This window comes from Plenodomus lingam (assembly GCF_022343315.1).
Source record: "Plenodomus lingam strain CAN1 chromosome Unknown contig_11, whole genome shotgun sequence".
NCBI lineage: Eukaryota > Fungi > Ascomycota > Dothideomycetes > Pleosporales > Leptosphaeriaceae > Plenodomus > Plenodomus lingam.
In genome coordinates, this window is record NW_027093929.1 from 876138 (window position 1) to 899902 (window position 23765).

The 23765-nt window shown below is 51.1% G+C and overlaps 10 protein-coding genes across 10 annotated transcripts; 9 read left to right on the forward strand and 1 right to left on the reverse strand.

Annotated features, from left to right (window-relative positions):
* Positions 1 to 230: 230 nt before the first annotated feature.
* On the forward strand, positions 231 to 2037 carry IAQ61_000711 (uncharacterized protein; the record flags this gene model as incomplete). The annotated part of the gene is made up of 7 exons (XM_003842597.2): positions 231 to 401; positions 457 to 593; positions 686 to 829; positions 882 to 1063; positions 1113 to 1160; positions 1211 to 1415; positions 1473 to 2037. 7 exons carry the CDS (start codon positions 231 to 233, stop codon positions 2035 to 2037), a joined length of 1452 nt encoding a protein of 483 aa, XP_003842645.2.
* Positions 2038 to 3699: 1662 nt separating this feature from the next.
* On the forward strand, positions 3700 to 7499 carry IAQ61_000712 (uncharacterized protein; the record flags this gene model as incomplete). Its single annotated transcript, XM_003842596.2, has 4 exons — positions 3700 to 3996; positions 4054 to 4116; positions 4173 to 5375; positions 5424 to 7499. The coding sequence occupies exons 1-4, from the start codon at positions 3913 to 3915 to the stop codon at positions 7497 to 7499; spliced, it is 3426 nt and encodes a 1141-aa protein (XP_003842644.1). The 5' UTR covers positions 3700 to 3912.
* A 712-nt stretch (positions 7500 to 8211) lies between these two features.
* IAQ61_000713 (uncharacterized protein) lies at positions 8212 to 8975 on the forward strand (the record flags this gene model as incomplete). The annotated part of the gene is made up of 3 exons (XM_003842595.1): positions 8212 to 8430; positions 8496 to 8603; positions 8712 to 8975. The coding sequence occupies 3 exons, from the start codon at positions 8212 to 8214 to the stop codon at positions 8973 to 8975; spliced, it is 591 nt and encodes a 196-aa protein (XP_003842643.1).
* Positions 8976 to 9433: 458 nt separating this feature from the next.
* Positions 9434 to 11234, forward strand: SUI2 (eukaryotic translation initiation factor 2 subunit alpha). The gene is made up of 4 exons (XM_003842594.2): positions 9434 to 9786; positions 9846 to 10295; positions 10349 to 10465; positions 10520 to 11234. The coding sequence occupies exons 1-4, from the start codon at positions 9669 to 9671 to the stop codon at positions 10768 to 10770; spliced, it is 936 nt and encodes a 311-aa protein (XP_003842642.1). The 5' UTR covers positions 9434 to 9668; the 3' UTR covers positions 10771 to 11234.
* Positions 11235 to 11630: 396 nt separating this feature from the next.
* Positions 11631 to 14200, forward strand: IAQ61_000715 (uncharacterized protein; the record flags this gene model as incomplete). Its single annotated transcript, XM_066094790.1, has 4 exons — positions 11631 to 11706; positions 11773 to 12986; positions 13081 to 13826; positions 14146 to 14200. The coding sequence occupies 4 exons, from the start codon at positions 11631 to 11633 to the stop codon at positions 14198 to 14200; spliced, it is 2091 nt and encodes a 696-aa protein (XP_065955098.1).
* An 813-nt stretch (positions 14201 to 15013) lies between these two features.
* On the reverse strand, positions 15014 to 15577 carry IAQ61_000716 (uncharacterized protein; the record flags this gene model as incomplete). Its single annotated transcript, XM_003842591.1, has 1 exon — positions 15014 to 15577. One exon carries the CDS (start codon positions 15575 to 15577, stop codon positions 15014 to 15016), a length of 564 nt encoding a protein of 187 aa, XP_003842639.1.
* Positions 15578 to 16294: 717 nt separating this feature from the next.
* On the forward strand, positions 16295 to 17479 carry IAQ61_000717 (uncharacterized protein; the record flags this gene model as incomplete). Its single annotated transcript, XM_003842589.2, has 2 exons — positions 16295 to 16439; positions 16539 to 17479. The coding sequence occupies 2 exons, from the start codon at positions 16295 to 16297 to the stop codon at positions 17477 to 17479; spliced, it is 1086 nt and encodes a 361-aa protein (XP_003842637.2).
* Positions 17480 to 17633: 154 nt separating this feature from the next.
* Positions 17634 to 18275, forward strand: IAQ61_000718 (uncharacterized protein; the record flags this gene model as incomplete). The annotated part of the gene is made up of 1 exon (XM_003842588.2): positions 17634 to 18275. One exon carries the CDS (start codon positions 17634 to 17636, stop codon positions 18273 to 18275), a length of 642 nt encoding a protein of 213 aa, XP_003842636.2.
* Positions 18276 to 19088: 813 nt separating this feature from the next.
* Positions 19089 to 21740, forward strand: IAQ61_000719 (uncharacterized protein). Its single transcript, XM_066094791.1, has 6 exons — positions 19089 to 19290; positions 19343 to 19877; positions 19944 to 20389; positions 20450 to 20543; positions 20601 to 20690; positions 20747 to 21740. Exons 2-6 carry the CDS (start codon positions 19578 to 19580, stop codon positions 21245 to 21247), a joined length of 1431 nt encoding a protein of 476 aa, XP_065955099.1. The 5' UTR covers positions 19089 to 19290; positions 19343 to 19577; the 3' UTR covers positions 21248 to 21740.
* An 809-nt stretch (positions 21741 to 22549) lies between these two features.
* Positions 22550 to 22936, forward strand: IAQ61_000720 (uncharacterized protein; the record flags this gene model as incomplete). Its single annotated transcript, XM_003842586.1, has 1 exon — positions 22550 to 22936. The coding sequence occupies one exon, from the start codon at positions 22550 to 22552 to the stop codon at positions 22934 to 22936; it is 387 nt and encodes a 128-aa protein (XP_003842634.1).
* Positions 22937 to 23765: the final 829 nt, after the last annotated feature.

Consider the following 23765-nt stretch of genomic DNA (forward strand, 5'->3'; position numbering starts at 1 on the left):
CATTGGATGTAACCCCAGCCCAAGCACCCCGCATGTAGGATCCCATCCCCGGTTTTTTAGATGATACCCCGGATATACCCCGCGTGCCGGGGCACACGCTACTTCCCCCAGATTCAATGGGGGGGGGGGGGCGTGGATGGTGCAAGGTGTATAAAGAGATGGGTACTGCATGGATAATCATTGCGCATCCAGTCTGACCTCCTCTTGCTGGACGCATCATGACTTCCACGATGCCGTCGTCCGACGTGAAGAACAAGTCGTCCTCTGAGCACATTGACGTTGTCAATGAGGTTGAGCTCAAGCCTCGATACGATGAGGCCAAGCTCGACAAGTTTGGTGCAGTGATTGAGATTGATCCGGTGGAGAAGGCACTGATCAAGAAAATCGACATTTACATGATGGTTGGTGGTCTCAACTAAGCATACGAAACCTCGACTAACCTCTCTGATATTTTAGCCTATTCTCTGGCTCATGTACTTTTTGAATTTTCTGGACAGAAACGCGATGATCAACGGCAAGCTGAACGGATTGGACAAGGACTTGAACATGAAGGGCACAGAGTATAATACCTGTGTATCCATCTTCTTCGTTGGGTAAGTGAACTGACTCTGAAGATTTTCGCTTGGTGCTGCTTCGAGCTCCATCCTAACGTGCCGCACTTTAACAAATGCTGACTGCCTGACAGGTATCTGGTAGGACAAGTCCCCAGCAACATGATTCTAAACAGAGTCAAGCCATCGTGGTATATGGCCGGATGTATGCTGGCTTGGGCCATTGTGTCTATCTTCCCTATTATGGCGAAGGACTATCATGGCATGTTCGCGTGCAGGTAAGCTACACCACGCTCTTGGTATCCTTACCGATGCTCATTCACTATTTAGATTCGTTCTCGGTATCGTCGAAGCGCCATTCTACCCTGGTGCAATCTACATGATCAGTCAATTCTACACGCGCAAGGAAGCCGCAACCCGCATGGCTTTCTTCTATACCGGAAATCTTCTCGCTAGTTCATTCTCTGGCCTCATTGCAGCAGGTATATTTGCTGGTCTTGATGGAAAGCATGGTTAGTCACTCTTTCTAATACAACCGATATATCGCTAACTCTGTTCCAGGCATGAAGGGCTGGAAATGGCTATTCCTAATCCAGGGCGTCGTGACAGGTGAGAATCATTTCCTATCATCAAACCTATCAAAGCTAAACTTGCGTCAGTTGGTGTCGCCGTCCTAGCCTTCTTCACGCTCCCCAACTCGCCCCTTCAAACCCGCTGGCTCACGCCCGAGGAGCGACAACTCGCACATAACCGCATCGCGCTCGACACCACCGAGAAGCGCGAGGCAACAAATGTCTGGAAGGGTCTACGCGAAGCTTGCTTCGACTACCGTCTCTGGCTATTCGCACTCATGGGTAATCTCCAGTAAGACACCTATACCACCAAACATACCCCCGACCCGCAAACTAACATCGACCCCAGTCTCTCCGCCAACGGGTTCAAAAACTTCATGCCCACTGTCGTCAAGACCCTCGGCTTCAACACAACAATCACCCTCGTCCTCACATGCCCCCCATACCTTCTCTCCGCCTTTGCCTCCGTCGCCGTATCCTGGTCCTCAGGCCGCTTCAACGAACGCACCTGGCACATCACCGCTTCCAAGGCCGTCGCCATCATTGGCTTCATCATCGGTACCACCACCCTCAACGTCGGCGCGCGCTACTTCGCCATGTGTCTCTTCGTCGGTGCCGTCTACGGTGTAAACAACATCAACCTCGCCTGGACCGCCGCGACAATGGGCCAGACAAACGAGAAGAAGACGGTTGCCATTGCCATTGTAAATACCTTGGGCAATCTTTCGTTCGTGTACACGCCCTACCTATGGCCTGATTCCGATGCGCCGAGGTTCCCGATTGCAATGTGGTCGAGCGTGGCGTTTTCGGCCGCAACGGTGGTGATTGCGTGGATTCTTAGGATTGTGCTCTCGAGGGATAACAAGAAGATTCGCGAGGCAAATCCGGATGCTGTGAACTTTTATGTTTACTAGTTATTAAGCAGAGGAGGGAGCAGCGCAATCAAGGTTCGCCATGCTTGTTCTTGGAGCGATCTACCGGTACGGAAGGGACTGATGATCTGTGCAGTTTCTCTTGGAGACTACATCTAATGAATATGACATGACGGCCGCATGTTTTTGCACATGAACTCTCCCCGTGATACTCTCTCCAAGGCGCAATGTAATATTTGATCATCAACGTACTGGGAAGAGTCTGCAATGGTTTCTCTATGATTTGCTCGGACAATCCATTGAAGGTTTCAATGCAAATTTTGGTTTCATGAGGTCAGCAATCAACCTTTTCGCTCTTGAAACTGTGTTTAATTCCAATTACGTTCTCCATGTGCTATCCAACCCAGTTTGCTAAGAAAATTAAATGCATGTTACTATCCACAAATTGCCATATGAACAGAACTAGTGTAATTAGTTTACTCCTGACATGAAACACCAGACATTTTAATCGTCGTTATTTTGACGATGAGATTATACTGGCAGATCCGCACTTCTTGTAATGTCAGATTACATTTAGCATATCGGGTTGCTAGCATATAGAGACAGATTTCAGGTATTCAGACAACCTACATTTACAGCCTTACACATCCGTCACTTTGTATTACGATTACTTGAGGTTCTTACATGATTCTCGGGACGTTTTATACATAGAGCATCTTACTAGCTACAACTACAACACGTTTGTAGGAAATGCGTAAAATGGCAAGCATAGTACAAGGTGTTTACTACTGACATAGTTATGGGGTATAGTGCATTCTCAAGTCCCTACTACCAATAGCTACAACACACTCTTTTCAAAATGGATATATATTCACCTGTACTTCCATATCTCAGGAGCAATCATATGCTAATCTCTCACTATAGTACATGGCTACTATACCGATTAGCAGCTTTATAGGAAGTATTTCACACTCATAGGCCATAATGTCACCGTCATGGCAAGGCTATACTTGGACGCGGTAGTACGTAGTAATTGTCTAGAAGAGGTGTAACGAAATCAAACTAGATAGAAGCCACTGTTAGCGATGCATTGACAGCTGGATGCGATCATTGTACCAGGTTACTTGCAGACTTTAGACATCCCCACAAGAAATGCACCCATTTGCGCAAGCTTAGAAGCATCTGTAGCTTGCACAGGGACACAAAATAGTGTCGCTTAGAGGCGCAATGAGCCTGGAAGTTGTAGACGTGTGAGGTCGCTACGGTCTATCGCGTGAAGTCTAGGCCAGCTTGGATTGTGTAGGCTAGGCACAGCCACAGAGATTTCAGCCACACAGGGTAAATTATTGAATCTCCGCTGTCGTCTCATTTCTTTTTCTCTGTGAGTTGATTTTTACTTTAGTTGGCATTTTTCTTTGCAAATGTACAGTGATCCTAGCGTTATTAGATGCAATAAGGTGCAGGAGATGGTGCAGGGACTGGAGCACGGGTGAACTGGGGATGAGAAACAGCTCAAGATGGGCGCTTTCGTCGTTGTTACAGTGGAGGGTTGAAGAGGAGGTGATGAAGTGGCGCAGGGGTGTTGTAGTGTGTACTGTAGTCTGTGCTAGTAGGCTTGGCGTGCTTGGCGTGGCGCGTGGCGCTTCGATGACGCTGCGCAGCTGCCCATTGCATCCATCCATCTGGCCCTGCTTTGCTTAGAAGTAGCACCACCACGCCTGTCGTGGCCGTAGTGGCTGCCACTCCTGATTCTCCTCGACGACCTCGATGTTTACCTGGTGAATAGTGTATCGCTAGTCTTTCCCTAGAACCGTGTTTTACCTGTCACGCCCAATGCCTGGTGTACAAGCGTGCATCCTCTCGACAGACGTGCCAGTGAGCGCACCTCCGCGGCCAAACTAACTTCGGAGAGGTCCAATGTCTGAGGCGCAACCGCTGTCATGGCTTGGTGAGCCAGATGCTGTCAATCTGCCCCCGCATTCATATACGGCGCAGAAGCTGGTATGCGATTGAGAGATGGTCTTGCGAGTAGCTTCCATGTGTGACTAATGTATATAGCAACATGCGACGCCTGAGCATCTCTACCTGACCTCCAGGCGCTTCTTCATCGGGCCCATTCCTGTATGTTCTGATGCCCTCTTCTCTCTCGCGCCCGCAGCACTCATGTACAGCTGTAGACATCATGGCTCAACAAGCACCGTCGCGACTGGTACAAGCACCACTTGCGCATCAACTACTCGACACGCGCTGCCACATTTACCTCTGATCCCCGTGAAGCTCGCCAACGCCGGCTCAGCGGTCTCGAGGGCCCCAGTTCCTCTGCCCTTTTCCAACACAGCTTCCCACAGCCTAAGATATTGGAGGTAGAAGAGGACGAGCAAGGTGCACAGACTACCAGGGGCAATGGCGCTGGCGCGGAGGTAGCTGCGACGGCCACTTCACCACCGGCTTTGCAGATACCGCGTGGCTCAGAACAGGAGGCTGATGTGTTAGTGGATGACGAGAGTGAGGCCTTTGTTGATGCGCCATCGGAACCTGAAGACGACGAGGAAAGAGAATTCGATCCTGACAAGGTCCAAGCACCACGTCGATCGAGCACCAAGTCCTTTGTGACTGCGTCATCGATACCAAACGCTGCAAAGGATGATGGCAACGACAATGGCGATGAGAATGAAGAGAATGAACAGCCTGAAGGCTCACAGAAGAAAGCACCGCGACAAGAAGAGGTCCCAGTACAGGCAAGTGGCTTACAAGTTCCTCCCAACAACAAGGGACCGAGCCAGAAATATATGGGCAAGCGACCATTGTCTGAAGCGGACAGTCACAACGCATCCGTGTCTACTGTTGGCGGAAGCTCGGTAGATGCCGGGTCTACTTCATCTCTGCTTCGCAAGACTGACGTGAACAAGGCACCGGCCCCCGCTGATGCCAACTCCAAGCCGCCCGCCAAAGGTATAATGACCAGAGTGAAGAGAAGGTCAGAAATCAGTTCATCAGAATCGGGCCCGTTGAACGATGCAGAACCAAATGCGGACCATCTTCAGAGGAAGAAGTCGAACTTGAGGAACCTCGTCAAGTTCGACATCCCAGAAGATTCGAGACGTGCTACAATACACTTAAAGGCAAAGAAAGCGCAGATGACGGTTCAGCGCGCAGGTTCAAAAATCAGGAGGCAGCGAATCAAAGACGGATTAGTGGTCAAAATGGAGCGTATGCTCGTGCGAGTCGACACAGCGGCCGAAGTGCCAGACGAGTTTGATGAGAATGTCAATCAGAGAGTCGTCTCACAGGTCAAGGACACGTGGAGAGAATACATGATTGTGTGTCGCCATAGTCACAAAGACGATTCAGATTTTGTTCTGCAACTCTATCAAACAAGGGTAAGCTTCATTGGAATAACAACCACAATCACTTGCTGAATGGTGCAGGTCATACCGGAGATTGAAAATGAGGGCGCTGGCAAGAAAGCCGCTTACGAGATTCAGCTGGGTCGCAAGACTAGTAAAGTCAACATGTACTCTTCGCTGGACAAGTCAATTGTGATTACTGCACCTGGCCGGCGCGATACGTTGATTTTCATCATGCAAGCTCGCACAGCTTCCAATGCTTCCGAATGGTATACCTTTCTTCGCAACATTCTTGGCTGGCGCCGCTCCACGGACATTCAGATTAATATTCCAGACATGGGCCTGAGTGTTCAAATTGTGAACCCCTTTGAGAAGCTGGAAGCATCACAAAATGAAGTGCAGAACGCCGAGAATACCGAGGAAGCCATAATGAAGACCATGGAAGAGGAACAAGCTGTGGCTGGCCAGCTCATCAGAAAATGCCTGAAGCAATTGCATGACGCCCCACAATGGCGAGATGTCCTAGAGGAATGGATGAAGAACCATCCCATAGGTTTGGCTTGGAAACGTTATGATCGGCTAGAGTGGATTCATGGTGCCAATGAACGCAAAATGTACGGCACAATCGCGATGCTCAAGTCGCATGATCTTGAGCTTCGACCCAAGACACACTATCCGACGACAGCAGTGACGCGGAAGAAGCACAAGACATTGACCGAGCCAGTTCCAGTCGAGGGTTTTCTCATCAGATTGACCGGCCAACAAGGTCGCGCAAGACGAATGGGATTCATGTACCACAAGCAGCTTTATTTTGCTAGCCACGATCAATTTTTTGTATTCTCGCGGCCGACGAAAGCAACACCACCGCCGCCACCCAAACTTCCGGCGTCTAATAACGCTACAGTTCCTACAGCACAAGCAGTCAATGAGAACGTACCTGACAGTTGGGCCGTTAACCCCTTTGCCTTGAAGGACGACCAGATTGAATGGCTGCTTGAGGGACACTCGGGTACCACCGAGGCTCGCAGACTCCACGATGAGGATGCGGCGGACGAAGCCCAACGTAAAGAGCAGAATCTCCTAGATTGTGACGGATACATCAATTTGGCCAACGTTGTTAAGGTTCGCAAGGCCATGATTGGTGCGAGCCCCGTGGACGACGATCTCGAGGATGGCTCAGATGTTGATTTTGACGAAGACATTGATGAGTCAACACGAGAAGATGGCACTTCAAAAGAAATTGATATCGACCGCACATTTGAGTTGGTGATGAAGAATGGTCTCATCATCCGCCTGCAAGCTGCAGACAAAGCTCGTCGGAAAGAGTGGATATGGCATTTACGTGCTCTTGTCAAGTACTGGAAGCACCGTACAGCATCAGACATTGCACTCTACAAAGCAACCCGCAATCGCAATCTCAGCGCCCTTAATATTGACGAAGAAGGCGAAGCTATGATGGGACAATTCGCACGCAAGTGGGAGGTGACGCAGTCTTATGCCTCGCCACAACTCTACAACATGTGTGGTATTGCTTGCTGCCGAAGTATACATATGAGTGGTATGCTGTACCGCAAGCCGCGCATCCATGCACCCTTCACTCGCTGTAGCGTCATACTCACAGCGGGCACACTGATTATGTTTCGAGACGTTCTACGTAGTAGAGTGGGTAAACAGCTCGCACACATTCATCACGAGCGCATCGCCAACCTCGACCTCAAAGACTGTTACATCTACTCTGGCCTGTTGACTGAGAGCGACCTTCTCTATCAAAACCAGACATTCGATGCGAACAAACCTGGCCACCATGCTCTCCCCCGCATCTACCTGGAAGATGGCTGGACGTCGACCGATGAAGACGTCATGACCACTTTTGTCATCTGGCACGGCAAGGCAAAGAGTTGGTTCCGCGCCGAGGAAGGCGCAGGCGGCGGTGAGCAGAGCCGCAAGGAGGGCAAAAGAACGAAGATGAAGCGCGTGGCCAAGCTTGGTAGTAAGGGCAGAAGCATGGTGTTTCGCGCCAGATCACGGGCAGAGCGCGATCACTGGGTGCTCGCCATTCAGAACGAAATCGAACGTGTGCAGAGCGACAATGCCGATTTCAGACTCGAGGAGAGTGGACAGACTAATGGGAGTAGTAATGCACAAGAGGAGCGCTGAGTAGGACGGTCCGCGAGTCCACGATAGGAAGATGGTTGGTAACTTTGTACAGCGCTGGCGGTCTCAAGGTGTGCAAACTCTCCTCGACCTTCTCGAGTTCACAACACCAATAGTACGCGTACATACACACATTACTAATGCCATTCATCCACATGTCCTGGCCATAACTGTTAGCTCCACATGTGCTCAGGTTGCAACAATTTGTTCGCCCTCCAGACTGGCCTATCATGAATGTTACCAACAACCAGTCGGTCACCCTGTCGGTCACCCTGTTACACGTTACCCAATGTTCTTGCGCTCGCTAGTGTGCTTCCTTTGACAAGAGGATGGTTAGGATCTAATCAGGACCGTCCATTGTGTGCTCGTGAAAGTGCATTGACAACAAGGCGCACTTCACAGAGCAACAAAGCGCTCCTTCCTCTTTCCCTCCCAACAGCGCGTCCTTGGCGCGTCTTCGGTTGCACGCTCATATCAAATTGAGCACGAGCCCAAAACGCACAAACGGCGGCGCTGGCGAAGCAAACAAATAGCTCATCTTTTGCGCGGTTGCCTGCCTCACCTCTGTCTTTCTTCCTCCACACTCTCACATTCGTTTATCCACTGCCTACTCGACTCGATCTCTGTTCCTCCAACCCATCTCTCTCTGCGACCGACTTGGCAAGCCCAACCTTCTCAACTCAAGCGAAAGCAACGAAGAAGTCTGTCAACCACAATGGCCAAGTTCTCCACCTCTATGCTCGCGCTCTTTGCGTTCAGCTTCGCCAATGTCGCGGTTACTAGCACGACTTTCTCTTCAGACGTCGTGCCTGCGCCCAGCTCGAGTCTTGTCGAACCTCCGGCTCCGATCGTCACCTCGGTTGTGCTGTCTACGACGACTGTTGCTGATGGTCCCTCGAGCGAGTCTACTTCCACTACGTGTACCACCGTTACTGTAGGTATTCAGAAGACACACTCATTGCGAGCGAGCGCCTGGAAGTTACTAACATGACTGCTCAGGTGACCACCGCCATCACTGCCACTGTTGTTAACGGCGAGTCTACCACCGCCACGTACCTCGGTTCCGGCACCATCGAGGACGGCTTCACGATCCAGACCTCAATTCCTGTAAGTACCTCCTTGATGTAGCCTAAATCTGCGCGCTGCCGCGCCAGTATATCGAGGTTTTGCCTACAGTTCGCTTCTGGAACTGCTTTACTGACAACAACTCGCCAGTCTAAACTGCCCACGGGAGTCCTCCCAGTCCCAGATAACAGCACCGTCATCGTACCATCTGGAACTGCGCTGCCTACCCATGGAGCTTCCACTGTCATGACCACTCACACCGCAGGACCCAACCACACCTCTGGAGCCAGCACCGGTGGACCCAAGCCGACTGCGAGCGCCACCTTCCCACCTGAGTTCAATGCGGCCTCGGGTGTCAACTTCGGCTTCGCTGCTCTCGCAGTGGCGGTTGCAGCTGCTGTCTTTGGCATCTGAAGTGGTGAGACACGGATGGCTTGCTGATCCTTGAGTTCGCTCGTGTGATTAAAAGCATTGCGATCTGACCACGTTTTGGCACAAGATGAAACTTATGGATATTGAACGTAGTCGGCCTTTGTCAAGGCTTTGACTGAGATACGGGACTGAATACCGGTATGGTAGTGTCTAATGAACGACATGTGAAACTTCACTTTATGCTTGCTTCCCTTTCGTGACTGGAGGTGACCTGTGATGTGTGTTGTAGATTGGGATCTCTGAGGAAAGATATCAAAACATGATAATTAACAAGAGGTGGGCGATTGCTGTTGACCATGGTATGCCTGCAAGTTACTAAGACAAGGCTTCGATGTCGTCTTTGCCATGTGGATGCGGCTGAGGGGAAGGCAATCCACGCTAGTGTGCATTGGTGTTAGCGTATCTGCCCCACGACAGATTGATCTCACACAGTGGGCAAATCTTTGAGTCACGGAACCACGAAAGTTCACACCACCGCCCGACACGCGACGATCCACGGAAAGTGGCCACTGAAGCTCACCCTCGATTCTCCCAAAGAACCTGCTGTGATTGATTCCACTGCCCGCTATCACGCGAACCAGAACTCGCCAAAAGCGACCCCACTAGAAGAAAGGTCGCAGGACTCGGAAAAGACAAAACTTTCGGGAAGGAGAAGAGAAGGAGTACATACCCATCATGTCTCTCACAAACTGTCGGTTCTATGAGGAGAAGTACCCGGAGATTGAGAGCTTCGTCATGGTCAATGTCAAGCAGATTGCAGAGATGGGCGCATACGTCAAGCTACTGGAATACGGTGGGTGGCAGCAGCAGCAACAGCATAGAGGGCTAAGGGGAGAGGCTAATAAATTACAGACAACATCGACGGCATGATTCTTCTATCTGAACTGTCGCGAAGACGTATTCGATCCATCCAAAAGCTCATTCGTGTCGGTCGCAACGAAGTGGTTGTCGTCCTGCGTGTGGACAAGGACAAGGGTTACATTGATCTGTCGAAGCGCCGAGTGTCTCCCGAGGACATTGTCAAGTGCGAGGAGCGGTACAATAAGTCCAAGATGGTGCACAGCATCATGCGCCACGTTGCCGAGAAGACACAGACACCCATTGAGGAGATCTACCAGAGCATTGGCTGGCCGCTGAACAAGAAGTACGGACACTCGATTGATGCGTTCAAGCTCAGCATTACGAATCCTGAGGTCTGGAACGATGTCACATTCCCCAACGATGTCGTGAGGGATGAGCTACAAAGCTACATTGGCAAGAGGTTGACACCGCAACCTACCAAGGTCCGCTCAGATATCGAGGGTATGGAGATCCCATTGTAAAGTTTTTTTTTCGGCTACTGAATATATCACTAGTTACCTGCTTCGGCTACGAGGGTATCGACGCCGTCAAGAATGCGCTGCGTTGCGCCGAGGCCAAGAACACGCCTGACAACCAGGTCAAGGTCAGGCTCGTGTCGCCCCCTCTCTACGGTATGAATATGCAGTCCTACCACTTCGATGAGCCATTCTAATATAAATGTACAGTACTCACCTCGCAATGCCTCGACAAGAACGCCGGTATCGCCTCGCTCGAACAAGCTATTGTGGACATCAAAGAGAACATTGCCAAAGCAGGCGGCGACTGCCAAGTGCGCATGGCACCCAAGGCCGTCACGGAGAACGACGACGCAGAGCTCGCAGCCTTGATGGAGAAGCGTGAGCGCGAGAACCAGGAGGTCAGCGGTGACGAGGACGAGAGCACGAGCGATGAGGGTGGTGTCGCCGAGGCGGATTAGATACAAGGGGGATATCGACGCTTTTGGGAGGATTGGGACGGGTACTTGCATCATTATTGAAAAGTAACTTATCCGGCGTTTTCTGAGAGAGGAGAACGGGATGGTAAATGGATGGATTATGAGTGTGTTATGTGTATGAAGTATGAGTTTTGAGGTCGGCGGTGGTATCACTGGGCGAGGGTGGTTTCTACATGCATAGTGAAAGACCAGGGGCGAGGAAGAGGAAGAGGACGAGGCCGAGAGTGAGACTTCAAGAGAACATGCGTCAATTGGCTGTTGATGGATTTGACGCTGTTTAGTATGGATGAATGATATGGGTGAGCAGAGCTCAAGTACGAAAACATGTTCACCTTGATCCCTTTGACTTTTCTTTTTCTGGTCTTTTGAGAAAGGAGATAGATAGTTCAGCTAGTCTCACTGTCCAGTGCATGTTGTATGTGTCAAATGAACCCCCCCACCTCCCCTCTTCCCTCCCGCCATGGCCATCTTCGTCCCTGGGCGTCACCGTCTTCTCGCGTGGGGCGGGAGAAGAAAAGCGTGCGGATGAGGCCGCGATCCCCTGTCACAGAGTGGAGTAACGCGCTGTATAGGCCGTTAGTTAGCGCCGCTTCCCTTCCAAGTTCGCAACGCTGGGCAACAACTGCCAACAAAGCAGGTGTGGGCTGACGACGCTTGGCTTTGTGGGCTTTGGCATCGCTTTTGTTTTTTGTTGTCGTTGTTGTTGTTGTTGTTGTTGTGGTAGGCTTCTTACCAAAGCTTTGATACCTACGTAGTCCCGGTACTCGCCAGAGAGCTCTCAGCTCGTGCTACCTACTTGCCGGAGCTCTCCCTCCCCTCTTGATAGTTCCGCCGCCGCAGCCATGGTAAGGTGGAGCCGGTTGATCAATAGCGATGGCTCAGACCGCAGACACAGAGTGCAAGATGAGATGAGCGCACGTAAGAACAAGTTCTGCATATCGTAGCATTGGCATTTTGGGTGTAACTGACTCTACCTCCTTCTAGTCCTACCTACAGCGCGCCGTCGTGACCAGCTGCCACCCCCGCCCATTGACCCCAAAGATGTCACCATAGTCGCCCTGCGCCTCAAACACCAGATCGAACAAGTCATACCCTGCGAACTTGAGGAGGAGCAGGTCACCAAGCCCCACAGCTCCATCATCACCAATGCTGTCCTGGAGACGGCAAGGCAAGCCGGCGCACCCCAGCACAATGCCTGCGTCGTCTTTTGTCTGTTGGTAGTCAAGAAGTGGTTCAAGAAGCAAGCTGTGGCCGAGCTCTGGGATGCCGACCTTCACAATGTGCGCGCGGTGGCCGCCGAGATGATGGCCAAGCGTCTCATCGAAGCCGAAGAGGATACCCACTATCTCTTTGAAGAGGTCCTTCTCAAGCGCTACTCGCACCTTGTCAACGGGGAACCAACCGTCCCTACCAACGCCATTGAAAAGGCCGTCGATCTCCACGCGCTGACCGTCATCGGTTCCTCGGGCTATCAGAAATGCATATCCTACCTCTGGCGTGGCTGGGTCGTCCAAGACGACGACGACCCTTCGCGCTTTGTAAACTACGAAAACAAGACCAACACCAGTTACTGGGCGCACATGGATCCGGATCGTATGCGTGTACCCCGCTATCAGAACTTTGTGCAAATCGCCATTTCCGTCATCTTCCTTGGCTTGTATACTGGTGCCATCAACACCATCAATCCCATGGGCGATTTGGACGTGGTGGAAGGCCTGCTGTACATCTTCACAGTCGGCTTCATATGCGATGAGGCGAACAAGTTCCGGAAAGTAGGACGGTACTATGTCTCCTTTTGGAACATGTTCAACAGCACGCTGTATGCCCTGCTCAGCGTTTCCTTCGTCCTGCGCATGATTGCTCTCTCCAATGATTTTGGCAGCGATGCACGGCAGATTTGGAACCGCAAGTCATATGACTTTTTGGCTTTTACGGCACCCATGTTCTGGATGCGCTTGTTGCTGTATCTCGATACTTTCCGCTTCTTCGGGGCCATGTTGGTGGTGCTCAAGGTGATGATGAGGGAGAGTTTGATCTTCTTTGCCCTGTTGGTTGTGGTCATGGTCGGATTCTTCCAGGCCTTTTTGGGTCTGGATATTGCAGATGATTCTTTGGCGGACGATGTCCCCTTTGTCATCCAAGCCATGCTCAACGCTGTCATGCAGAGTCCGGAATTCGAAGGCTTCGACAACTTCAGCGTAAGTCTCCCACATCACCCTTCATCCACAATGACCAGTCTCGCATCCCACTCCACTTTCCAGACACATCTTCACAGCTAATCTTGATCATCAGCCCCCCTTTGGAATCATCCTCTACTACATCTTTACCTTTGTCGTCATGGTCATCCTCCTCAACATCCTCATCGCCCTCTACAACTCGGCCTACGAAGACATTACCGAAAACGCAATTGACGAATACATGGCCCTCTTCAGCCAAAAGACCATGCAATTTGTGCGCGCCCCCGACGAAAACGTCTTCATCGCGCCCTTCAACCTCATTGAAATGTTCTTCTTGATTCTGCCCTTTGAATGGTGGATGGAATCCAAGCAATACGAGCGACTCAACGACGCCGTCATGGCCGTCATCTACAGCCCTCTGCTCGTCATCACCGCCTTTATGGAGCAAAAAGAAGCCTGGGTCGTACGAGACAATCGGCGCCGGGGCGAGGACGACGAGGACACGGTGCAGGAGTGGGAGGAGATACTCGGTGAATGCGACTTCGAGGCCGATGGCTGGGATAAGAAGGTGCAAAACACCCGGCCGAATGTCGAGGTCGAGACGGCGGTGCTCGAGGTGCGTGCGCTGCGGAAAGAGGTTGCCGAGTTGAAGGACTTGTTGCAGGTGCTTGTGCTCGAGCGGAATTCTGCTGGGACCGGCAAGGAGAAGGGCTGGGGTGGGGAGACGTTGGAGGAGAGTGGGTTGGGCCGGCTGGACGCGCGCAATTTGGGTATGAGGCGCGAGAGTGGGGGCCCAGCCGGAGCGGCTGCAGGGACGGCGGGAAGCAGTGAGGCAGGTGGGAGTGGAAAGGGCAGGGATGAGTAAGTCTTGCTTTCTGTTGTTTTTGTTGTCCTTTTTTTGCACTTTTCAATCCTATTAATCGCCCTTGTCTCTCCGCCCGCGCCTCTTTTTTTTAATATTTGGCTTCTATCCGTTTTAAACAGTCTCGCCTGTATCCACGGCCAAAATACTTCAATGACAGACACTATTTTATCACTCTTCTCCCCTGCTATTCCCCACCCTACTCCCTCACACCCCAACTTTTTTTCTCCTTGAACCCCTTTTTTTCTGCTTCTTTAATGTTGAAACTTGACATGGGATTGCGTTGACGTGATTTTTTTCCTTGCGCGTTTGAAATAGGCACATGATTAGCGAGTTTGGCGAGAGTAATGCTAGTGAATGGCATTCGGATTGAGGCGTGAGAACTGGGGGTTGAAGAGGGGGGGGGGCGAAGGGGTGGGGGAGGTAGGGTTTGGGGAAGTGATTGAGGAGAGGGAGACGGAAGACGGAAGACGGGAAACGGCGCACTCATAGTTCCGCCGCGCAATCCGATATGAAATGAAATTGTACATAATCTCGAGGAGTACAGGACCAGACATGGAGAAAGTGGCAGTGGTGCTCTGAATGTTCGAGTTCATGTACATGTTCCATGCAGATGTCTACCATGTTCCCGACTGAAGCAGCTCAGTGTACTGTGTAGAGTATATGTCGAGATGTGGCGCGCAATCAATATGGTGTGTGACGATTGAGGCGTTTAGTTTGTTAGTGCGGGATTGGTGTAGGTATTGGTTGGTTGGTTGGTTGATTGGTTGATGTGTTATTGGGGTAGTTGTAGTTGTGTTTGTGTTTTGTGTTTTGTGTTTTGTGTTGGGGCTGGTCTTGCACATCAGTGTTGGAGATTGGGCGTGCTGTTGCTGGCCTCTGGTTACTATGGCTAGGATGGATGAGATTGGCATGCTCGAAGATGGCCTGTCTCGCTACGCAGTCAGGGATAATAGTAGAGATTGTGGGCGAGAAGACGATTATTTGAAAATGAGCTTTTATATAGAAGGACTGATTTTTATTGCTTCTTTGGCGGGATTCGACACGGTTTGCGATTAGCTACGAGGGATACTGTTGACCAAAACCTACCGCTATGCGAACAATCCAAAGGATATTTTGACAACACGATGATTGTGACATTTACCTCGAACCAAAACCTACCTAGACCATATTCGAACTTGACAGCTTAAAAGAACTCAATCTCACGCTCTTTGCTAGGAAAGCGCTTAAACCATTTATCCTTTACCTTCTCCCAGACCGTCTTGCGCGCTTCCATTTCCTCGCCGTACTGTTTCCAGTACGCGTAGTTTAGCGGCTTACTAGGCTGCCAGTTCTCACGGACACGGCGATGATACTCATCAGCCATGGGGTCACGATCACGCTTGCGGTCTTGGAATTGCTGCCAGGTGATCTTGTGGTACGGGCGTTGGGGCTGGTGAGAATTTTCAGGAACGGCGAGGGCTGGGATCTGTAGGTTTATCATGGGAGGGTGGGGCGGATATTGGGCTTTTGGCTGACCGAGACGGAGAGGAAGGATTCCGCCCGAGGAAATGGGGGGTTTCTGCCAGTCGCGTAGGTGCGCGAGATGGCGGTCTGAGAACGCGGGACGAGGTTCATGGTTGTAGGTGATGGGGAGGAGAGACTCCTTTTTGCGGTTAGAGCGGCAGCAGTTCCCAAGTCGAGAAGTGAAACGCAAGACGAGATTGCGGACTGCTACGGTCAGCCAGTTGATCTTTTCTATGGGTTTCATTTTAGTGATTGGTGAGGTGTCAATCAGTATGAGTTTTCCCAAAGCCAACTTGATCAGAAAGGTTGCGGTACTTGCTTGACACGGTGATCACAACTGATGAGTGAGGCATGGTGAAGTGGGGAACTGCCTTGATATGTTGGGCCAGAATGAATTGTGAATGGACAAAGACAAGAAAACTGAGATGTGTATCAACAATACCCACAAAGTTTTGGAGATACAAACACAGTGTGGGACGAGACAATGAGGCGTTGGACATGGAGCACTGTAGCCAATCGTTTGAAAGTCGGTGAGGTTTCGTGTCTTACTCTACCCCAGTCGTAGTGCCCAATTTACTTTACGGGCATCACCGTCCTCGTAGTAGAGTATCATGGCGGTGTGAAGAAGCGATGCATGCCGGCATCCAAAAAAAAAACTATTCCCAATGACTTTGTTCTTCGGAGCGATAGTCGCAAGTCGCGCAAGCAATACGCCTCCAAAAGTCTGGCGTGGTTCGTGAAGAATGTTGTTGTGTGTTGTGTATAAAGTCTCGTGAGGCGATGGTGTGGTGCAACCATGATCTCACCACAACCACATTAGCGTGAATCACGGAGACGTCATTTTCCCGGCCCATCTTTGCTTGAAAACAGAGGTTGACTCTGCCGCCCTCCTACACAAATCCCCACCACACTCTCACCGAGCCCCCAGGTCCTGCCACCTCTACTCCTACTTTTCAGCGCCATGTCTGCCAGCGTTTCTGAGTCTGCCCTCTCCAAATACCGCTACGAAGCTCTTTTCGGTGTGTGGCTTGCCGTCACAGGAGCCACGTTTCTCCGCATCCGCCGTTCGCCCTTTAGCACCAGTCTGAAGATTGAACAGTACGAGAGTATCTTCAAAGGCACGAGCCTCAGCGCGTTGCTGATTGGGATCGGGATTTCGCCGGCAAGACAGACGGCGAGACGCTTTACACCTGCACCGAACTGAGACGGACGCAATGCTGCCAGCATCATCTCTGCCTTGACGTTCACAGCACTGGCCCCAAGCTTCACGCGTCGCAACGCGATCTCTCCTCCAAGTTCACGCAGAATCTTGGTTCTGATCGCGTTGAAGTGCCCATGCCCGCTTGTCAGGACTGGAACGCCTGGGGAAGGTTGTGGCTGGTGTGAAGCTTGGCATCCCCGCAGCCTCTCACATGCACACGTCAACCAAACCCTCTTCTGTTCTCCAACACCATCCCTCCCAACAAAGATCAACATGATCCGCCGGATAGCGAGAGCCAGCTTCGAGCTGTTTCTGCTCAACCCGCTGTTGCATACTCTGTTATGGGCTGTGCTACTCGTGGTTGCCCTTCCGCTCACCATCTTTGGCATCTTCACAACCATTTCTTCCATTCTTATTGTCCTTGTTCGCGGCGTTGTTGTCTACTGGAGTCTACCATTCGCACTCATCTCTGCCTGGACATCCGCACCGACCGTAGATACGACCCGCCGAGTCAGACCAACACCTTCAACTCGCTTTACCACTCAGGCAACAGACATGTATGCACCAAGTGACGTCATAAAACTGACCGAAACAGTCGAGTTGGGCGATGATGAGACTGAAGAAGAAGCTTTGTCGTTGGATCTAAATGCAAGACTCAATGTTCCGATAAACAGCTCACGGCAGCACGACGGCAAACTGTCAGCAGAGCTCACACCGCGCGAACGATGGGTGTTCGACCTCGAAGATCTACACCGAAGCCCTTCACCGAGCAGAGCGCGTACTCCATATATGGCCGAGGAACAGGTCGACTACTTCCCTCCGCAGGGCTCGATTAGCCCCGTGGTACCCAGGAGTCACGGTTCCAACTTTGTGACATACCACATGAGGCGGAAGAGCGGTAGTGGTAACAGCGCTCAAGTCGCGGTCAAAGAAGTCTCAATGTAAAAAATCATGCATGACGATGGCTCTGATACCTCTGCGATCGCGATACGTGGTCTGTTGCAGTACGTATACGATGCGTCTCTGTGCGTCCGCGCGTTTGCTGTGAGCAAGCGGAGCATCGCCACCTCAAAGAGGTAGCTTTATGACTCCGCCGCAAATGACACTCAACTTCAATCCTACGAAACCACGATTGCGAATCACACTCAACTTCAACCCTGCGGAACCAAGATCACAACCACCACTCTTAAGGATGCCCCTCACTCCACGCCAAGAACACCACACGGAAGATGGAGGTCATCAGGACGGTTATTGGCAGGGCCCCAGTTGGGTGTTCCCTCTCGGTATCGTGCTTCCTGTCGTAGTCATCGGGATTGTAATTACGATTCTGGACTGCAAATATGGATGCTTTTTCTCTAAAACGCGTGCAACGAGCGCCTCGCGTGTCCATCCTTTTCGAGGGCTCGTCCAGGCTTCGAATGTGAACAGTTCGACTGCCATAACTCCAAATGGCTCTCTTGCATCTTCTGATTCTACCCCTCCACCTACCTATTCACCGCCGCTCACCTCGTCCGGAACACACGGCCGCCTCTCCATCCCTCTTCAAGTCTACGTTTCACGTACGCGGAAACCTGCTGCGCTATATCAGGGAGACGCTGCACCCATCACCCGTGGCTCTGTTCAATCTGGGCACTCAGGTCAAGCCCGGTCGGCCCTTCATCACCAAGATTCCGCGGATTCGCTCCCCCGTTACGAGGAGGCTCCTTCTTATACGTCATTTGGTGCTACTGATCTGAACTAGGGCGCACAGTTTTGCATCATCACTATTCCGAAAAGGAGTGCATTTCATTTGTGTCATCAGCGTGGAGACCGGAAGGGAACTACAAGAACATTAAAGACAGCAGTGGGGAAAGAGGAGAGCGCAAAATAAAAAGAGAAGAGCCCTGCAAGATGGCGCGAACCTCTTGATGAAATGGGGATGACTTTTCTTCAACCTTTTGCTGGTCCCTGAGGTGTGCTCATGCGGTTAAGATTGTTGGTGTTTTGTACATTGATCTATGTATGGAGACTTGTATGGGTGTGCGGATGAATGGAGTATTCGATAAAAGGGTGATTCTAGTGTAAAAGCTGAAGTAATTTGCTTTCGAGAAGCTTCTACTTTCCGGTCATTTTATTTTCACCTTCTTTAAGATTCCCCGCGCACCACGATACGATACTGTGGAGAAGCGACACAGCTAACCCCGCAAAGATAGAATAGTATGCAACAAGTCATGGGACCCCGTGATTGTAGAAACCTCATGAACTGTTTCCCTCCGCACGCTGTCCAAAGATGGCCATGGTCCCGCAAGGCTATGTGGGCTGGACCCGCCCGGCCAAGCACGGCCACTGGAGTCGGCTACACAAAAAAGAACAAGAATGTTCAGAAGACAAGCGAAGCCATGTAGAGTACGGGGCCGAACCAATTGCCGGCCCCTATGGGAGTTTGATCATATAATCATCCAAAGGTCAAAGGGGGACGATTGGTTGGTCATGCTAAGATTCGACTTCTTGGCCATGTAGGTATTAGTCATCCCTTCATCTGCTCTCTCTCTACCGGTGCCTACTCCTACCTAGTCGTGGTGATACAAATCGTCCTTCGCCATGCAATACCTACATCTCATGATGAGTGCATGGAGGGAGCAAAGTAGAGTATACAATTCACCCCTGATCTACTCATGTTCGCAGCGAGTGTTACATGATGCGTTGGCACAAACAGGCGCAACTTCAACTCACTCACTGTTGCAAAGCAAACCGCCTTTTTTGAACCGAATGTAACTGTATTAGACTAGGCGCACAGTTTTTCGTGGATTCAGGCTAACCTTCTACTAGCCGTGCCTGTGTACCGGTTGCTCCGCATCGAGAATCTGGGTGGGTTGGTGTGTTGACGCCACCGAGGCATACCCCACTTCGACATGGGAGGAGGGGTAACTGTCTGCGTATAAATCAATCGGATGGTCTCGAATGCGTGCCAAACCTTCCTACTGCCCTGATCCCCATTCCTTTAGTTTTCCCTGCTCATACCAACTTTTCAGAGCAAAGATACCCATTCATTGAATCAGCAATCATGGCCAAGTTTGAGCCTCTTGACTGGAAGACATTCCGCAATGTCATCAATGGCAAGCTCGAGTCCACAAAGCAGACTCGTCATTCTACCAACCCTGCAACCGGAGAGGATGGCCCAGAAGTCCCAGTGTCAACCCGTGAAGATGTTGACCGCGCATGCGAGGCTGCAACAGAAGCTGGCAAGTCATGGTCCAAGGTTCCATGGGACGAGCGCAGGAAGGCACTCGAGGCCTATGCCGACGCACTGGAGGAAGAGAAGGAGAACTTTTCACAGATGCTCACTTCAGAGCAAGGAAAGCCGGTATGTAATCACCCACCTTACTATCGCATCTTGCTTGTAGACCCCAGGCTGACAGCATTGATGTAGCTGATGTTCGCACGCGCCGAGCTCGACGCCTCTGTCCACTGGATCCGTAGCATTTGCAAGCTTTCCATCCCAGAAGAGACCTACGATGAAGAGAACAAGACCATAGTCGTGCGCTACGTTCCTCTCGGTGTTGCCGTCGGTATCGTGCCCTGGAATTTCCCTATGCACCTCGCTGTTGGCAAGATTGCCCCTGCGCTCTTGACCGGTTGCACCATGATCGTCAAGCCAAGTCCTTTCACCCCAGCTGGAGGTCTGAAGCTGGTCGAGTTGGCACAGAGATTCTTCCCGCCTGGTGTGCTACAAGCACTCAGTGGAGGAGATGATCTGGGTCCCATGTTGACCAGCCATCCCGTTCCAGCCAAGATTAGTTTCACAGGAAGTACCTTCACGGGCAAGAAGGTCATGGAGAGTGCGAGTAAAACGTTGAAGAGGGTGACACTTGAGCTGTAAGTTTTGGCCCATGTACGAAGAACAGCCGATGCAGTGTGCTAACGTGAGGTGTCCAGTGGTGGAAACGACCCAGCGCTCGTATTCGACGACGTCGATGTTGACGAAGTCGCAAAGAAGATCGCCACATTGTCCTTCTTGAACTCTGGCCAGGTACATTGACGAGTCTCTTTTCACAACCTGTCGTCGTTAACTAACAAAACAATCTAGATCTGCTTGGCTCTCAAGCGCATTTTCGTCCAAGAAAGCATTGCCGACAAGTTCCTCCAGGCCCTCGTCAGGGAGACTGAAGCCTTCAAGGCAAGTTGTTCATCGTCCCAATTCACCCGAGTATGAACTAACATCATCTCCAAAAGGTCGGTCCCGGCAACCAGCCCGACGTCTTCCTCGGCCCGGTGCAAAACTCCATGCAATACGAGCGCGTCAAAGGCTTCATCTCCGACATCGAAAAGGAGAATTGGAAAGTCGCTACCGGTGGCAAGGTCCCCTCCGGCCCAGGCTACTTCATCACACCCACCATCATCGAGCGCCCAGACTCGAAATCAAGAATCGTGGTCGAAGAGCCCTTTGGCCCCATCGTGCCCTTCCTCACCTTCACTGACGAAGCCGATGCCATTGCGCAGGCCAACAACACCCCCATGGGCTTGGGCGCTAGCGTTTGGTCGAAGAATATCGAGCGTGCGAACCGCGTGGCGAGGAATATCGAGGCGGGTAGTGTTTGGGTCAACACACACTTGGAGCTGGACCCTCGTGTGCCGTTTGGAGGACACAAGGAGAGTGGTGTCGGCGCGGAGTGGGGTGTTGGTGGGCTGAAGAGCTACTGCAATGCCCAGGCTTTGTATCTGGGTAAGGCATAGGGGAGTTGAGGAAATATGCGGGAAGGATACAGAAGTAAGGCTTGATCAATTATGACTTTTCTGACAATGGCTTTGAGTACAGCGTGTTTTTTTTCTGAGAACCTGAGATGCGTGTCTTATGTGAAATGGACTGTTACTGTCAAATATTTGATGAGTAAAAGTAATCCCAACCTATCTACTTCCCTAACTTACCTACCGTACCTCTCTTGTCCAGCGTCCGGCATTTTTCACAACGTTGACATTCTGGCAACAAGTCTCTCCGCCATCTTCATTCTGTTGACAGACCGCTAAATGCCCCTCATTGCGATCTTCACATGCTGTCAGCACACATGGCCAAACAATACTTATTCCTCGTGACGCAGCCAAAGGCTAGGCGAAGCTCTCCGCTGACCGTCCAATTAGTTGCTTGCGGAGCCGTACCCGCGGTGTTGTCGTGACAAAGTTCTGATGATTTCTCCACCACGCAACTTACAACTACCTCACAGTAAGCATACTAGAGTAGGTGTATCTATAACCAAAGGCTACTATACTATATTGCTTACTTCCATCCACCGCCCCTCATATCTGACCGCAAGTATTTATAGCACCGTCGTACCATGCTGACTTTGTGACCTGCGATCAAGGGTTCGATAAAGACACCGGGCGTAATCAATGGTACTGCAGGGTAATACTACCGAGAGGCGGCCTCGGCACTCGAGCCACCACACTTACTGGCTCGTAATTTACCTGCATGGAAAGTACTACCGAATAAGCTTTCCCATTACGATCCTATCTCTGGGGGGTGGGGGGGAGCCTGGCGTTCTCAGAAGTGGAGCTATCGGGAGCCGCAGACGTTTGTTTGAGTGTGTGTAAGGTACAATGCGATATCGATGAGTCTTGCACTGCGTTGCTCACTTGGAGATCTAACTTCGAATAAGCTTGCGGATATGAGCTTCTATTACAAGGATCCTGTGGGCCGAATTGTAGAGAGTCACTGCTAGGTACCTTAACACGAGGATCCCAGCGGACAGATTTAGTACTATAGTTCCGAGATCACCACAGGACTACAGACGACAAGCGTCGACTCACCGAATGTGACAAAGGTCCGAATGTGTTCCCGTCCTGGCACGGCCGCACCTCAACGCCGTCAATGCGGCTCTGGAACTAATGTAAACCTAGTCCCATCAAAACATGAAAGATGTGGTATATAAACACCCGCTGTTTACCAGGAAGTCCAACACCACCACCACCACCACCACCACTCTCAAAAACTAAACACTCAATCCTCCTCACCAAATCATATCAAAAAAAAATTACATAGCGATGCTCGGCCTCCCTCTCCTCGCCTTCGCGGCCCTCGCTTTCTCCACCGCCTCCGCCGACAACCCACCCGAACCAAAGAACTCAAAGCGCGGCCACAAGTCCATCCCCATTTTCAAGGACATGACCAAGGACTGCACGCAACTTACCTACATTAAGCCCGACGAAGACTGCGGAAACATCCTAACCGCAACCGGCGTCCTTCTAGGGGACTTGTACAAGATGAACCCGAGCATAGGCGATAATTGCCAGACCATGAAGGGCGGTGCCTGGCTCTGCGTCTCCACAGAGACTATTGCTGAGGTCGCGGCCAAGAAGGAACAGATACCTGCGCCCTGGATGTGTGCTGATAAAACGGTTTGCCGATGCCCGGGTGACGGACAGAGTTAGCTGGATGTAGTATTGAGTTGAGGAGGGAAGAGTGGGGTGCGATTGGTTCTGTGGAGGAGGATGGATGACGGGGATGGCAAGGGTTTTGTACGTTGGTGGTAGTCGGGCGGAAAAGTAATGATAATGTGAAACTATTTCAAGAACAGTTCGATTGAAATTGAGGACTATGTCGGGATACCATTCTCCTTTTACACAGCAAGTTTCCATCTAGAATTGCTTGGGGATGTGAGGTTTTCCCTGTAGACGCGAAAAACTCTGTAAACCGAATGTACGAAATTTCAAGTCGACGACAGTGACGACAAGAGACTTGTGTAATCTCACACAGAATATTAAAAACTCCACCAGTTTAGATGCCAGCAGCTGCACAACGCCATGTGGACATGAATCCTACGTGCTCCCGCTGAAAAGGACATGCGAATGCAAGTAAGCAAACATTGACCGTCAATCGCAGCTTGAGACAAAACTCTATTCTCCAAAAGTATTCTACAACATCATCATCATTACCGGCCTCCTGGCTAGACCGCTCCCCGACAGTTAAAACAGAGAGAGCGTATGAAGCCCCGATGGTCATTCTTCTGGGAGTCCGGCTGCGGGAGCATATGGCGGTGTTGCTGCCTGCTTGTTGCGCTTTTGTTTGATCCTGAGCAATGGATGAGGTGAACTGAGTTTAGGTTAGCCCTAGATTTGGTTTGGGTTTGAGACAATAGTGGTAAATGTGGGAGGCCGGGGTGGAATTATGTCTGCAATGTGCTCTCTACGTCACTTTGACATACGGATATTGGAGACTATTGATATATTAGAGTATGAGTAATTCCAGGAAATGTTTTTG